Here is a 15946-nt window from a genome sequence, read left to right as displayed (position 1 = left end):
TCTCCCAAATTGCTTCAAAGGTGTCTATAAATTTAAAAAACCCAAAACACTAGAGTGGATCATAGGAAGTCTTCCTTACCTTCTAAAAGGTTACACACTATCTTGCTGCATACTTAGTTTCAACAACTTTAAGATGGCATACAACTCATTACAGAAAACACTGCTTCAAATAGAACTCTGAATAGGATTTCAAGCTGCCTGAGTTCTAACTCCAAAAAGTAGTGAAGACAGATAAAAGTGACAAAGACTGACAAGACATATCTTAAACCTGAATTTTAAAAAACCAAACCAAACCAAACCAAACCAAACCAAACAATAAAAAGCAAATGCCAGGACTACTGCAGCAGCATCGCGATGGAAAACAGTGTGTTATGAACAGTGGCTTGGATATTCTCATCCTGTGACGATAAAGTACTTATTAATTCTGTGGAAACAATTTAGCTATCTCAAGCCTTCCCTACTTCAGAGTAACACAGGACACATTTTAAATGAAAACTTCCTAAGCTGCACCTACAGTGATCATGAGGCTATTCTCCCATGCTGAAGGAATTCTGAGATGCACTTGGGAGTTACAGCTTCTTTTCTGCAATAGCAACAAAAAATGCAATTTTTAGTGAAGCTGTTACCTTAAATGAAAATGTATTTTTTGATACTCAGAGGAACTATCACTAGGATTACCTGAACAAGTAGACCTGTGGTATCTTTACAGCATTCATTACATCCAACTATAAATGAAGGATAATTATTTAGAATAATTTTGATTTTATTAAATGAGAGGGAAAAATTAAGCCTCCGCTTCTAGTGAAGTTAATTTTATTTTGCTATTATTTTAAATTACTCTCAGTGGACACTGGTATTATTTTCGGTTTGATAACTGAGTAAGAAAGTGTCTTCCTACAGTGAAAACAGTACAAGGTGGACTGCAAGGCCATTAACTGCCACCCATTTGCTAGAACACAATCATGACAAAAACATTTTCAACACAAACACTGAGAAGGAAATAGATGAGAATGATTCTTAATAAAAGGCTTACTAGGAAAAATAGAAGTTGGACATTTTCACTAACACGTCTTAAAGCAGTAGTTCTTACCTAGAACAGTGAGCTCTGCAACTTCACTTTCACGTTCTCCAACCATATTTGTTCCAACACAAACATATTTGCCAGCATCATTCTTTCTTGTGTATGTGATCATAAGCTTTCCTCCTCTGATCTAGGACAAATCAAGGACAATAAAAAATATTTTAATATGAACTACTGATTTAATAATATTTACTAACCCGAAGAAGGTTTTGTTACAGATAATGAAACAAAACAAGCTATTGGTGATTTTCCAAATCATACAAAAAAGTAAAAAAACCCCAAACAACACATTACTAATCTAATTTTCCTTTCATGCAAAAAGCTTGCCTCTTAGTTTTATATCAGTATTTTAAAATCTCTCAGATTTGGACCCCTATTACTCTTTACTTCATTCTCTGTAATGTAATACTGGTTGTTCAACAGCCTGTTTTTGGCCACCAGCTTGTTGGTCAGAAGGACTACAGTTCCTTCCTATGGTACTACTGCAGCTTGCTGTAATCAGGTGGAGAGTAAAAATTAGCACTAGACAAAAATCCCATTTTCACAGGAAGTGCTGCAATAACTGGTTCTTGACAAGAAATATGTGTATGTTACCCTACCATTGGTCGTGCTCTTTATTATTCATGAATTCTGTATTTGTTTTGGTTTGCATTTCTTAAGGAAATAAAGGAAATTTTTTATTCTTTAGTTTTACACCTTTAAATAAGTAATTTTAAAGGCTGATAAGCAGCTGGACAGAACCAATTAAAGCCTTACTGGGAGACAAATAACATTCTGCTCTTAATTCTGAATTGACTTTTTGAAAGATAATGGAATTTCAATAACCCCCAAATCAGAAAACATACTTCCCCTTTGTGATTCCAAATAATATTATTTTATATATGAAAATATACAATAAATATTAACACAAATATATAAATACAAATAAATATTATGTAAATATTATTTTATATAAAGATATGTAGTATAAAATTTTAATGCATATGAAAATATCTCATCTCCTTTTAAAAGCATTTATTCTCCCATTTGATTAACAAAATGGTTGAACAAGTTTCAAAGCTCACCAAAATTCAGCAAAATATGTGTAGGCAACCAAATACATACTATGTTTACTTTAATATACAAAAATGTTAATTACATTTTTAAGTGAACATAAGCTTATGAGTCCAATCACTTATGAAAACCACTGCAGTTCAAGGCATGAGTGGAAATAATAAATAAAAGTCACACATGAAGGTACATGAAAGGGTCTAATATGGTCAGTGACAAGGAAAGGAGTGTTCTTGATATGAGGTATTTTGATCAAGTTGCCTGCAGTTAGAAATCTATCCCCCAAAATTTGACATCTGAGCAGTGTTGGGCTCTTATTATCATTGTAAGATGTATGCACACAAAGATGACAGTCAGTTATTGAGATAAATGAACGTGCACGTGTAACGTAGATAGTGTTGCATACAGATTTTCTTCTGTTGCCTTTGGCACCCGTTGTTTGAGAACAGAAAAGATATGTCCTTTATCATTCAGAAATCTAGTAATGATGAAATTTCAATGGGGATTTGAGGCATGAAGAATGAAAAAATGAAGGTGACCTACAAACACGCATTTTTCAAGAATCTGTGTGTATTTTTAGATTGTTGACCCCTTGAACTGGTAAGCATGAGAAGAAAATGTAAAATATAACTAAAAGTCTGTATTTATCCCTGTTTTACATCTCCCTAAATCACAGAAAGCTATTTATTTCCAATTAATCTATTGAAAGAATTTTAAAAAACAATTTTAGAAAGATTTCCACATGCGTTTTGGGTATCTGTATATCCAGATACATATGCAGAAATCTGTATTTTTCATGTGTATCAATATTGAATGCACTGGATTTAACAAAGAAATGTATTTACATATCACAAGAATCTAGCAACTCAACTGATGATTTCAAACCCACGCAAACTGAAAGCAGTGATTTTCATACATGTATTAAGAGCTTAAGTCCTACTGACGTTCAGTAGAATTTGTGCTCCCCTGTGATTTTAGCACTTATGAAAATCCCATTCAAACCCATTACAATGTGACACAACTGTATATTTTGCACAAATTGCAACCTCCAGCAAGAACTATTCTAGGAATTTCTTCTAGGAATCACTCTTCAAAGCATAGATGGAGAGAAGCATTAGAGCAGAAATATATGAACAACTAAAAAACCATCGAAAGGTGCTTTTCTTCCAAGTTATTTGAGATTTACATAAGAAAGAAGACGTTCCTCATGGACGTTGAGGCAGACTTCCAAAGACTCGATATTCCTACTGAAGGAAGCTGTGCTTCCAAGATGGAATTCTGAATGCATTTGCTTTATTTTTGTTGACCTTTTTATTTTCTTTGTTTTCCTTAAAACAGAAGAAGGGTTTAGAACTTTAGCTACAATGATGGCTATGCCACATTAAATGGCGATGAATTACACAATGGCAATAAAATGTACCACAAGCGCCTGTGGAATTATGTATGTAACTAGAGCATTCACAGATGGCTAGAAGAAAGCGTACTTCCGCTGTTGGGTCACTACCCAAGTTTCCCATTAAATTTTAACAATTAGGTACCCACCATCTCATTAAGATTGATCAAGCCCTTCTATTTATTAACGAGACATTGCAAATCAAATCTGTAGCTATAACAAGTTTATGTTCTCTATGTGCAATGTTTGACACTTTTTCTCTCAATAGGAAATCGTAGAAATACTTATGCACCGTAGATCAATGTCTTTAAGTAACAAAGTACACAATGAAATACACGCATGTGAATTTTTGGAGGAACACATAAAGAATCACTGCTATATTTCTTTCCCTTACTAAGTTTATATTCAGTAAGTCCAGCACTGTAAGTTCATATCCAGTATTTGGAGCAGTAAAGAGCCACATCACCTGGGGGGGGGGGGGGGGGGGGGGGGAGCAGTATCTGAAATCCTGCAAATCAGAACTATTCATAGTCTGTGGATACTTAACAGTTAATCAAAGCATTTTAATTTGAACATTTTGGCTCTTCTCATATTTGGGCCCCTACCCCAGCTGGACTTTATAGTAGCAAATGATGTAACCGTTTGAAAAAGTGACAGACACTGTAACATTTCATCCCAAACCTCCAGAACAGTTCTTACCATATTGAATACAAAAAGAAGTCCTTTCTTCCACGTAAACAAGATAGAGCAAACAGCATTATTACACTACTCTGGTAGAAACTGCCTATCATGGGAAAAGAATTGCTTTGCTAACTGCCAAAGCTTTAAGTCCGATTTTGAAAAGATGGAAGTATCATATCATATCATATTTCATTTAAACAGAAATGATGCCAAGGCACTTTTTGACTTTTCATGCCCTTTCAGGATTTATTTGTTTTTGTTCTGTGCCTACCAGCAGATTTATCAGGGCTGTGCAAGTAGAGAATATGAGAATAGCACTGAATACTGATGAAAGAAAAAGATTGTGATCACAGCAGTTCATAGATGATCTTCAGTTGCTTGTAACATGTATGGATTGTTATAAGTACGTTACAAGAATATCTGATAGCATGGTGACTTACAAAGACTTATTGAAAGCTATTTTCTATCACCTGCCTGCCTGACTATATTTTGCTTCTCATGAGTAAAGTGTTAATTCAAGCAAGTCCACTTCATTTATTTTTTTAAACAATAGTTGAAGATGTTCATACAGAAAACTCTAGGCACCCACAGAGTTAACTAGGTCCAGAACTGTAAATTATGGCCACCCAGCAGCAAAAAATCATATACAAATAATGAATCAACTCAGTCAGCCAATAAATCAAATCCATAAAAACTTACTCAAGGGTTCTACAATACCACCAAGTATTCAGTATAGCTGTACACATACATATACTTATTCTAAGGCCATATTTTATACCTATGCCCGTTGTTGTGTGCGTGTGTAAATTTCTGTATGTATAAATCCATATCCATCTGTCTGTGTTAAGAAATATTTTTATATATGTGGTTGATTCATTTACTTTTCACAGAAATGTGCTATGAAATATGAGAAAAAATGAAGTCATGAGAGAAATGCTTGGGAAGTCCAAATCTAGAAGTGACTGGTATTTTTTTAAACTTTCTTTTAGCTCCTAGTTTCATTCTATTTAATAAATGAAATCTGCTCTGTTGCAAAATAATTCTAAAGTAAACTTGAATCCATAAGAAAATTAAATTCAGACTGCAGAGTGAAATACTGACCTCTGTTTGTACAGTCAGAGTTTCTGCATATGAAGTATCACAAATTTCACACATTTCAGTCTTCTACAGTACAGCATACATAATATCACTTTTTTTTAAAATGAAATGTGACAGGCATGTGATATTAACCTGTCAGACATGGTCTTTGCTTTAAAAGAGTACCAACTGATTATAAATGACAATAACAGTTAATGAACAAGGCAAGTACAGGCAATTGTAATGAATACTGTCACCAATGGTAGATACAAGTAAAATGGAGCTTTTATTTCTTAGTTAGAAAACACAGAGTTCTCATTTCCCTCTCTGTGGTCTAGCATCCCAAAACAGAATCACAGAATTGTCTAGGTTGGAAAAGACCTTGAAGATCATCTAGTTCAACCAAACAGATTAACACATCCATATTATGACTTATCATTGCAGCGCAGACTTTAAGTCATGGAATGTCAGCATTAAAGACAACTTTGCAGTTTTAATGAAGTAAAAGACAGTATAAATGAATACCTATCCTAAACTTTCATTTAAAAATGTGTATTTTGCTTGAAGTCTTGTGAATCCCATGTATTCTTCCCTACCTATTATAACATGCTTAAATATTAGACACTAGACATCAAAACGTGTTTGGAATAGGTCTTCAACAATGATTAAAGTTTGTTCTTGTTCAACTTCAAAGTGAAGACAGAGGAGTCTGTCCTGCTTTCGGTTCCATTTTCTGGGACCCCAGGAAGGTACGTGCTGCCTCCTCCAGATCAAACACACAGAAAGTTCTATTTCAAAGAAGTTTAAAACATACTTTCAAGTGGTCTTCCTGTGCTGTAAATCTGTCATGACAAAGTGCTAGTCAATTGTTCCCCTGTATCATACAGGGCAACAAAACAGTCTTGCAATGATGACAGGCCTGAAGGTAGAGTCTGTAAAGCATGGTGCAAAACGCATAGGAAGATAGCTTTACTTAAAAAGAAAGTGCATTTAAGGTAGATAAAATGACAATAGATCCAAGCTGCTGCTTCTGGCACTCCCGCCAGTCCAGCCAGGATACATCAGTCAGCTCAGATTCAATTCTGCTCATGAGACTGCTTTCCCCTCTTTTATGGCCTCGTTATTAATGGCTGTATCTACAAGAAGATGGAAATCTACAAAGGCTTAAGTTATCTGTGCCCTGAATTGTTTGGTGACTTCAGAGGCAGCTGAGGGTTATTCAGTCCTTGGCATTATCACAAAAACCCAAATAGCAGAATTACCGTATGTGTTTGATACTTCACCCAACTAACAAGATCATGGAAACAGTCAAGATCTATGCAGAAGGTTATAAATCAACTTCAGAAAAGAAAAATCCATACTTCAGAAGTTTAAAACTGTAACAGTCCCACACTTACTTTCTACAAGCATTTGGCTTTTGTTAATTACAAAGGAATATTTAATTCAAAATAGGCCATATTGGCTCAAATTAATCAGAACTAATTTCTAAATAGACAGCTATGTTTATATGAAAGCATTTGAACCAGTAAAATACTTTCCTGAAACATTTTCACAGTTACAGTCCAAAACATTTACTATGTAATATGTCCATTCTTATTATAAACTAAGATTAAAATCCTCCTACATCAAAAGCATTTTACAACTACCTTAATAGCCTTAAATTTGCTCTATCAAGATCTCAAAAAAAGAAAAAAAAAGTAGCAAACTTGCCACAGAACTGTTTTTCACAATGCTATTTACTGAGTACAGAAACTAAACAATAGGCAACACATAAGCATATCTGATGGGTCAGTAAAAAATACATAGAACTAACCAATTTTCTGCAACACCGAAAGAAAGCCCAACTGAGCCCAACATGGGAATGGCATAGTTTTAATGACAACTACAATACTTCTGTAAAACTGTAAATTATCCTCAAGCATGAATCTCCCCTGGATGCATTGGTGCATATGTAGATTTCACTGCAATCAGTGATTGAAATCAGAAATAAAAGTGAACTTGAACTGAACTTGGTGTCTGGTATGTCTTCATTTATCTCCCCTTAAGCAAGTCAGATAATTTGAAGTATCTGTTAAACAAGAATTTTCTTTTAAGCATCACCACCACTGTATTATTTACACACCTCCAAGGAGCAGCTGGGGTCCACACAAAATCTCTCAGTTTTTAATTATGTTACCTAAAGAATCACAAATGTAATATGGAAAAATAATCCTAACAAACCACAAATTTTAAAACATATAAAAAATTCCTACCTGGTAACCATAAAAGAAATAACATAGCCCACATCTACAGAGGAATTTAGTAGCCTATTTCCCACTGAGAGTGCCTACATTGCAAAAGACAAACACAAGGCCATTCTGTGGGGCTGTGTTGAAACGTCACCAAGAATGAGGCCAAAAGGTGGTTTCAGACAGTCTCTCCAGGGCCCATTTGCAAAACCAGACCAGACTCTGGAGTGACTTTGCATGCTGCAGGGTACACCTAAAGCCTGCAGACAGCACCGGGGAGTGGGGGTGGTGGTGAGGGGAGGAGAAGCACCACCACCGTGCCATTCCAGAGTGGTATGGACTCTGCTGCCGATTTCAATGGAATTTCAGTTCCTAAATGTCACTGTAGGTATTGACCAATGTTGTCTTCCTTTTCTAAGCCTGGAGTTAATGTGGGCAGAATTTAAGACAACTCAGTATCATGGGGTGTATTTTGTCAAGAGGAAATGTCCTACTTTCCCCTAAGGAAAGAGGAATTGTGCAGAGCAAGAGTCTCCAACAGCAGAGTCCTAACTTTCAACTTCAAGTCTTAGAAGCATGGCTAGATAAAACTTCACTAAAACTTGTAATCTGATGAAAGACATTTCTCAGAGTGCAGATCTCTCACAGCCACTGCACTTAAATATAGGATTTTTCAAGGTCCTGATATAGGGTCCTCTAAAGGGAGCTGTTCTGACAGTAATCAAGTTATCAAGAGTGTTGAAATACATGTTCATAGGTCTTCTTCTATGACGATTCCCCACAAGAAACTGAAAGGCCTTTAATATGCAAAACCAAGGTTCTCCTGGACTTAAAAGTACAATTGTGAAACAACAGCAACAACAAAATCTTGACAGTCTGAGAAGAGAGAATAAAAATAAAAAAGTTATTCAAAAATTTTCTCTTGGCATCAATCTGTGCAGCAGGTCATTATTTTCAGTGACCTTCTGAGATGCAGCAGATTTGGCTCAGACTCCTGCTTGCCTCAAGGAGAGGCACATCCTCTCTGAGACTGGCTGTCCACTGCTGGCCCGTCACTGAAGGGAATGAGAATTACAGGCTTCCAGACCCTTCTCGTGACCGTTGCACTTACTGCACTCACTTGCCTGTGAAAGCTGTCCTCCCTGGAGCTGGCACAGCAGCTTCCCAAGGGAAAGTGTGTTAACCTGAGCTCTTCAATAGAATACAAGCGGAGAACCAAACCAAGAAAGTAAAATTTGTCACAGGTGGCAAAAATACCGTGGATTTTTTCATACATTTCCAAGTTGGTATTCTGACAGTGTTAAATTTTGAGATAGATTTGACTTTTTATTCAAAACATTTTTTTTTAAACTTTACAATCAAGTTCATTTCCAAAAAAGCGTCAACCCTACCAACTAAACACTACAAATATACAAACATTTCTGAAAAAAGTAACCCCCCCAAAAAAAGTTTCATAACATAACTAAAAAAATTACTGATTCTCTGACTTCTGACCAAGATGACATGTTATGGAAATGTAACTACACTTCAAAAAAGCATATAAACCTGGATTAAATTTTTACTGCATTTATCTCTGACTGAGCCTAAGCTTAGTAGAACTCTTAACTTTTAGACTATGCTGGACATACAAAGTTGGGAAAACATTAAACCTTGCACATAATTTGTTTAATGCTGTCAAAAGAAGGAACACATGCACCACCACTGTTCATTTTTCATGAACAGTCAAACAAAAAAGTAATATATTAATCTGCCACATTTCACCCTTCCATCAGCGATCACTGCAGCTCTTGTGACTGCAGCACATGCAAATCATAAATCTCAGATTTCTTTGTATTTTTTGTGGTCTGCACACAAGCTTTGTGCTACAGGACTGAGGCAAAAACCTACAGTCACAGGCAACCACAAGCAAATCTGACTGTAACTTTCATTCTTATTGAACAAACATTGAAAAGTCACTGGGCTAGATATTAGAGCAATAAAGCCCCTTCTTGGAAGATGCTAGAATTTAAACTTGCAAAGAATAAAGAGGAGAATGTATGGACAGAGAGGTAAAGATCAAATGTCCCAATCTCCCCAGCCCACACAGCAGCCCAGTGTCATTATTTTTATTTTTGTGCTCGACTTCAGATCATCCAGACAGACTCAACAGCCAGTGAGTGACCTGCAGATCTTGGTCGGTTCACAAGTGTCCAGTCCTCTGTTGCTATACAATATGAGCTGATCTTTAGGACTGAACAGTGAATCCAGGAGCTACTTGGAGTTTCTGTTATCCTTAAAATACTCCAGCACAGGTTGCAACCAAGCAGAACAAAGCATACACTGTTTCCATTCTCTATATGTACTTGGATCATTGCTCCCTGATGCTCACTCATTTCTCATCACCGTCCCTTAAAGTATGATACCCTCTGAGAGTTGTCGTTTGTGGGCTACTGCTAGGCTTGCTGCTGAGAAATACGGCCCCTGTGTCAGAAGGAACAGGCTGCCCACCAGTTCTGCTCTTCCCATTCAGTCCTCGCCTTTGGAGCAGCGAACTGCTTATTGCTCACTGTATAAATGGAAATGGTTACAGTGTGAATAGCCAAGGCGAATGAAGAAACTGAAGCCTGAAGAATGGTGCCTTTCCCCTTGTCTCATCTGCTCACAGCCGGGAGCTGCCCGAGCTATTCAGAGGGGCTCTGGAGCCCTGCTGGGCTAATTGCTTCCTTTGCAGCAGTTTCTTACTATTCCTCTCAGATGCCACGTTGGGTTTAAACTCCTGGCACAATTTTTGTTGTTGTTAAAAGGGTATTGTAAACTGAATCAATGGCAAAGGTGGACGAAAAAAAGTGGCTGGAAGCAGGGAGAAACTGTTCTGGACACTGGAAATATCAGCTGCTTGACTTTTTCCATTCATATTTATAAAGCAAACTAAAATATGATCTAGCTGGTCAAGCCCTGTTCATAGCAGTTTATTATGGGTGGAATGGGCCTGTAGAAGTGGCAGAGAAACTGAAATTACTCAGCACTTTCATCTTCCCAGTTTTTCTTGTGGCTGCGTGCATGCTTTTTTTAAAACTAGTACTACCCTAACATAAACAAGAAGCTTTGATATCTTCTGTTAGCAGTGTAAAAACACATAACGAATAGGAAGTGATCTTTACAGAAAACAAAAAGTGTTACTTGATCAGATTTCAGTTCTTTTGGTATGAAATACCATTTTTTTATGACAGCAACAGGAAGGTAAAAACTGTAATTGCATTCCCACAGTAAAACACAAAGACCACCACACCATGCTTTCAAAACAGCTACAAACCCAAATGTTCAGTCTGAAGTAAACACTTATTGTTTAAAGATGTTACTGTTACTTTGCCAGCTACTTAACAGGACAAACAGAAAAGAAGATATACTTTTGAATTTAAAAGAACTTGTGACTCTCAGATGGACATACTGACATGTCCAGGTAGTCGAGTTCGCAGTTCCACTCTTAAAATCTGGTCCTGAATGCAGATCACCAAAAGTGCTGCCTGTAGCCTATGCCATGCAATACACTGAGTGCCATCGTGACTGACTGGGGATCATTTACAAATGGGACAAGAGCTGCCCTCAGCTGCAGTCGCATCAAGGTCTGAACTCACCACTCCTGAGACACTCTATGACTCCTATCAGTGCCCCAAATACATAAAAATACTTCTAGGAAAAATATTTATGATTGGCACTTCTCTGTGTTGTTCCTGTTACCGCAAATTTTTCCTTTGCTCACTTCCTTCCCATGCTGACGCACCTCACGGAAAGGCAAGGACAATGATTCAAAAACACACACTAAAGAATGCTGGGGAAAGCTGACATATATGAACAGGCATGGAAGACAGTATTTAAAGGACTGTCTTGACAGTATCTATGCAAATAAAAAAGACCTTATCAATAAGCTTTCTTAGTCTTCTTGCCTCCTCTTCCAACACAAACAAACATTAACAGGATCAAACACTACTGCAGTACATAAATTTCAGTAGGTCACATCAGTACCCTGATGTGTGCACTAAGGTATAACCTTATAGAAAATTTTGTTAACAATAAAGTTCACCTTTGTTCATCTCAGAGGACATGTTTGTTCCAACACAGATCCACTGGTCTTGCTTATTTATGTCCAGAGATGGTGAGTAAATGATACTTGCTACCCTTGTAAACTCATTTTTAATGTAAGACTAATAATGTGGTTTTCAAACCCTGAATAAGCATTGAGAAATTAAGGACAAAAGTTCTAAAATCCCTCAAGTATGATAAGTGTAAAACCAACATAGTCATCTGAACTAAGACTTCATCAACTATGCATTGTACTTTGCATTATACTATTAGGGATTAGGCTTCATGTATTTCATACAAACTTTTGCTAAGAGCCATATTGCTGACTTTTTTGAAGAAAAAAGAAAGCCAAATTCTACTGAAAATGGGAGTCAGTAATGACCAGAAAAGTCATAATTCTAGAGAACCTTTGATATAGAGGGAAAAAAAAAGTGTTCTGGTGATTCTCTTCACCTTTCAGATAGTTCCACATGTTACTACACATTTGACAAAAGTGCCATAAGACCTTAAAAAGTTTTGTCCTTTGATGAGATCCACTTCCAGTGGGTTGCAATGAAATGCTACATGCTTTCCCCAGACCTAAAATTTGGCAAGAAATATTTGATAGAATATAATATGAGTATTTCCACCATATTTCAGGAAAATGCTTAATTCTTTACAATTTCTGAATACAGAAATTCTGAACAATCCTGTTAGATTCAAGCTTCTGTTCAAGTCCTGTAAGAACTGAATGCTGTACTATAGATTATAGATATTATTACTGACACTCTCAAAGATCCATGCAAAGAACAATCTGATATACAGGCCATTCTATGTATAGAATATTAAAATATTGTATTTGCTGTATTTAGAGTTGCCTTTAGTAACATGTTAGATTTTGATCTAGTCTCATTCTTCTCACACAGCATCAAATTTCATAGTGGGACTGCCTAGACATATACTACAAAGGTATGAGTTTATGAACCTAATGATAACTTTTCAAGAACTGTTTAGGAGAAGTTCACCTGGAAGCGGAGGACTAGGCCTCTGCTGAGCCTGAAATCCTTGTAGCCCAAAGCAGCAACTCTGTTCCTGAGATGTAAGAGGAGGCAAAAACCAAAGCAAGAAGAGGGATTTAATGAGACGCACATTTCCTCGAGGAGTGGAAGACCAGAAGCTCATTAATTGGGGATTTGGAAGAAGGTATGTTAAAGTAGCTAGATACACAGATATTGGAGTGGTTTGAAGTATTGTTTCTTTTTCTGTATGATCATGTGGTTAAATAAACAATACTTTCCCTTTTCAGAAACCTCTTTTGTGACATTGTGTGTGGTTTAAGCCCTGCCGGGACCAGAGACCATGTTGCCCTCCCCCACCCTCAGCTGGTCAGGCTGGCAGTGAGGCACAAACCCCGGGTTAAAATAAGAAGAAATTTAATACAACAGTGCAATAAGCAATCTGAACAACAACAGTAGCAATGATAACAACAATAAACAGCAATAACAGTGAACAAGACAAAAGATATACAGAGAAATACCGCAAATGGTTACGGAACAAGCCCGCCGTGAGCTCCCCACCACCAAAGCCACAAAGGAAAAAGTTCCCGCGCTCCTGCCCCTGGACCTGACGTCAGCATGGTATGAATAACCCGACTGGAGATCCCTTCCCCCTTCTCTGCTGGGGAAACTTAACCCTATCCTAGCTGAACCAGGACACATTGTCAACTACTGTTTAAATGCTCCCAAAGGGCAAAACCATTGTATCACACCTAAATGGAGCCAGTGTAGCTGCTACACTATTACAAATTTCCAGACAAGTCTAAGAGAAGGAAAATGACATACATCTAACTGAAAGGAGTGATATAAGGCTTGTTACCTAGAAGAATGTGTACACAGTGTTTATGGCGAGGACAGAGAAGGATACAACACAGTCCAAATAATATCTCAACTCTCTCGGCTGAATGTGAAGTGGACATAGAATAACTTCACATATAGTGCTGCAGATAGGTACCTAGGTGCAATGCCTGTAGACCTATTATAAAGATTGCATTCTGTAGAAAGTAAGGAGGAAAGAATACAAAGGTAAAACCTAGTAGACTATGTGCTGCTTGGGATTAAAAGTCATGTCCTCCATTAGCAGAACCAAAAATTGCATTGTCATTCTCCACTGTACCTGAATAAATAGGTCATCTTCAACACATAAAACTTTTCAACATTAGCTAGTATCAACTCTCCAATGAGACTATGTGGAAGTAATTTGAAACAATGTAGGAGAGAGAATAAAACCTATTTTGGTATCTATTCCTTTTATTATTTCATGAACACAAAACTGATGGCAATTAACAACATCCAGAAGCAGATCTGGCCAGCCAAATGGCCTATGTGCTTTATCAGAGGACAATCTTGGGAAAAAAACTATGAACTCTGCTAAAAGCACATTTTTAGGGTACAATGTATTAAAACAATATTTTGATATGAATTTGGAAAATCTGTGTCAACAGACTTCTTTTATAAAAGAGTTCCCTTGGCTAGATATCAGTACCATAGACAAGAACAGTACTGGCAAATATAAATTTCTGGGTTAGCAAACCAAAACCTATTTTAATTATAACCAGCTAATTATCCAACATGGTATCTTGGTAAGACAATTTCAAATAAAGTGTCCTTAACCTGTCAGTAGCTAGAAATTATCCCACAAAGCCAACACTTCATGATGTCTTTTTGTCTGTCACCACACCCTTCTTTGCACTGTGTAGCTATGTAGTACTAAAAGCAACAGTTCTGGTATGAATCAGCCCATTTTCAAATTTAAAAAGAAAATTCTTCCTCATCTATTTATTGTTGCTTATAATAATATAGCTGTTACTTTAATAATTTAGGAAAAACAGAGATAAAGCTGTAAGTTCTAAAATTTCACATCTATTTTAACACAAAATTAGGAAGAAATATAATTAATTCCCAAATATAATCAAAACATACTCCTATGAAAAAGACTGAGACTTCTGTTTAAGTTGTTTGAAAGAGTGCAGGTTGATAAAGGCTCCAAATGAAACAGGTATCCTGAACATCACAAGCTTTAATGATGTGTTAACCTCAGTGACAGTCAGAACAGAAGGGTCAAAGGTTCAGCTGGCATCCCTTGGGGTGATCCTTCAAGGTGAATTTGAGACTCATTGACAGGGCAGCACAGTAAAACTGACACTGCAGTCTAAGAAACGCATGTGTTACAAAGATGAAGAACTGCCTTTTTCTTGAACTTCATATTCATAACAGTAGAAGAAATCTTTGTTAAGACAGTTAACATAGGGAGAACACAGTTTGCCACCTGTTGAAATCCTAAAAGTGAACGTTTTCAAAGGTTAGCTTCTGTTTTTGAATTGGAAATATTTAGCAAAGTAGGCTATCAGGTTTATTTAATCTAGATGCTCCAGTTACACTTAATTTTGCAAATTTTATAAGTTATTTCCCCATATCCTATTTAAAATGTTCAGATTTCTAAAATTAAGGTTTCTCTTGCTACTGAAGAAAATCTGTTACAACTACCTGTATTTGTTAGCTTCAAGAATAACAGATATAACGGCCTTGTATATCACCAGAACCTTTGATTTTGGATGACAAAAGGAGAGCAACAGCTGTCACTTCCAGTTGGGTAATTCCTAATATTGAAGAATGACAAACGCAAAAGATACTGGCAAGACATATAACACAGAAATTTTCTTAGCGGAAAGCCTCATTAGGACAAAAATGAGAATTACTATGGAGTACGTCCATGAAACTCCAGCAGGCAAAAGAAAAGTAACTTAATGACAAACAAGCCAATAACAAAAAGTGAAGCAGTATCAACGACAGCAGCAAAAAGATGAAGAATGTCAAGTCATATAGCACTTCAAAAAGGGGCTTCTCCCTTGCTATAAATCATACTATATACATGCTTGGAAAAGGTGAAATGCTAGTCTCAGTGAAGACAACGTTAATACTCACACTGGTTTCAGTAATGCCAGAATTTCACATTCAAGAGTTCAGGAAGTATGCAAAGTGTATTTTCGTGAATCATATTAACCATAGTCATTGTGAATGCAAATTTCTGAGGAGTTAAAATGGCACAATGTACTACTATGAAGATATTCCTAGTTTATTAATAAACTTTTGAGATCCTTGAATACATGGGACAATAATTTCAAAATTTCAAACCCACTTTGACACTTCAGTGTGTAACTGTAAAGGTAAAGAGATGTTTTCTTTGAAATAAAAGACAATCTCAAATTAATTGTACTGGGCTAGATCCTGGAAGGATTATGCAATCACAAATACCTAGAGCGGGGCATGGCCTGAGTACATAAGTGAGAATATTACTCTATGCTTTGTCTACAAAAAAAGGAGTCTATTTATGATGTAGGAT

At 36.6% G+C, this 15946-nt stretch overlaps 1 protein-coding gene across 4 annotated transcripts in view; it reads right to left on the bottom strand.

Annotated features, from left to right (window-relative positions):
* ROBO1 (roundabout guidance receptor 1) overlaps window positions 1-15946 on the bottom strand; it is a 745923-nt gene that overhangs the window by 84835 nt on the left and 645142 nt on the right. For all 4 annotated transcript variants that reach the window (XM_074901499.1, XM_074901485.1, XM_074901493.1 and 1 more), the window contains one exon: window positions 1091-1211. In XM_074901499.1, the coding sequence (XP_074757600.1) occupies window positions 1091-1211 (121 nt within the window). The remainder of the gene's footprint in view (window positions 1-1090; window positions 1212-15946) is intronic.

The sequence above is a fragment of the Athene noctua genome, chromosome 1 (genome assembly GCF_965140245.1).
Source record: "Athene noctua chromosome 1, bAthNoc1.hap1.1, whole genome shotgun sequence".
In the NCBI taxonomy this organism is placed as follows: Eukaryota; Metazoa; Chordata; class Aves; order Strigiformes; family Strigidae; genus Athene; species Athene noctua.
This window is presented reverse-complemented; position numbering and strand designations above follow the sequence as displayed.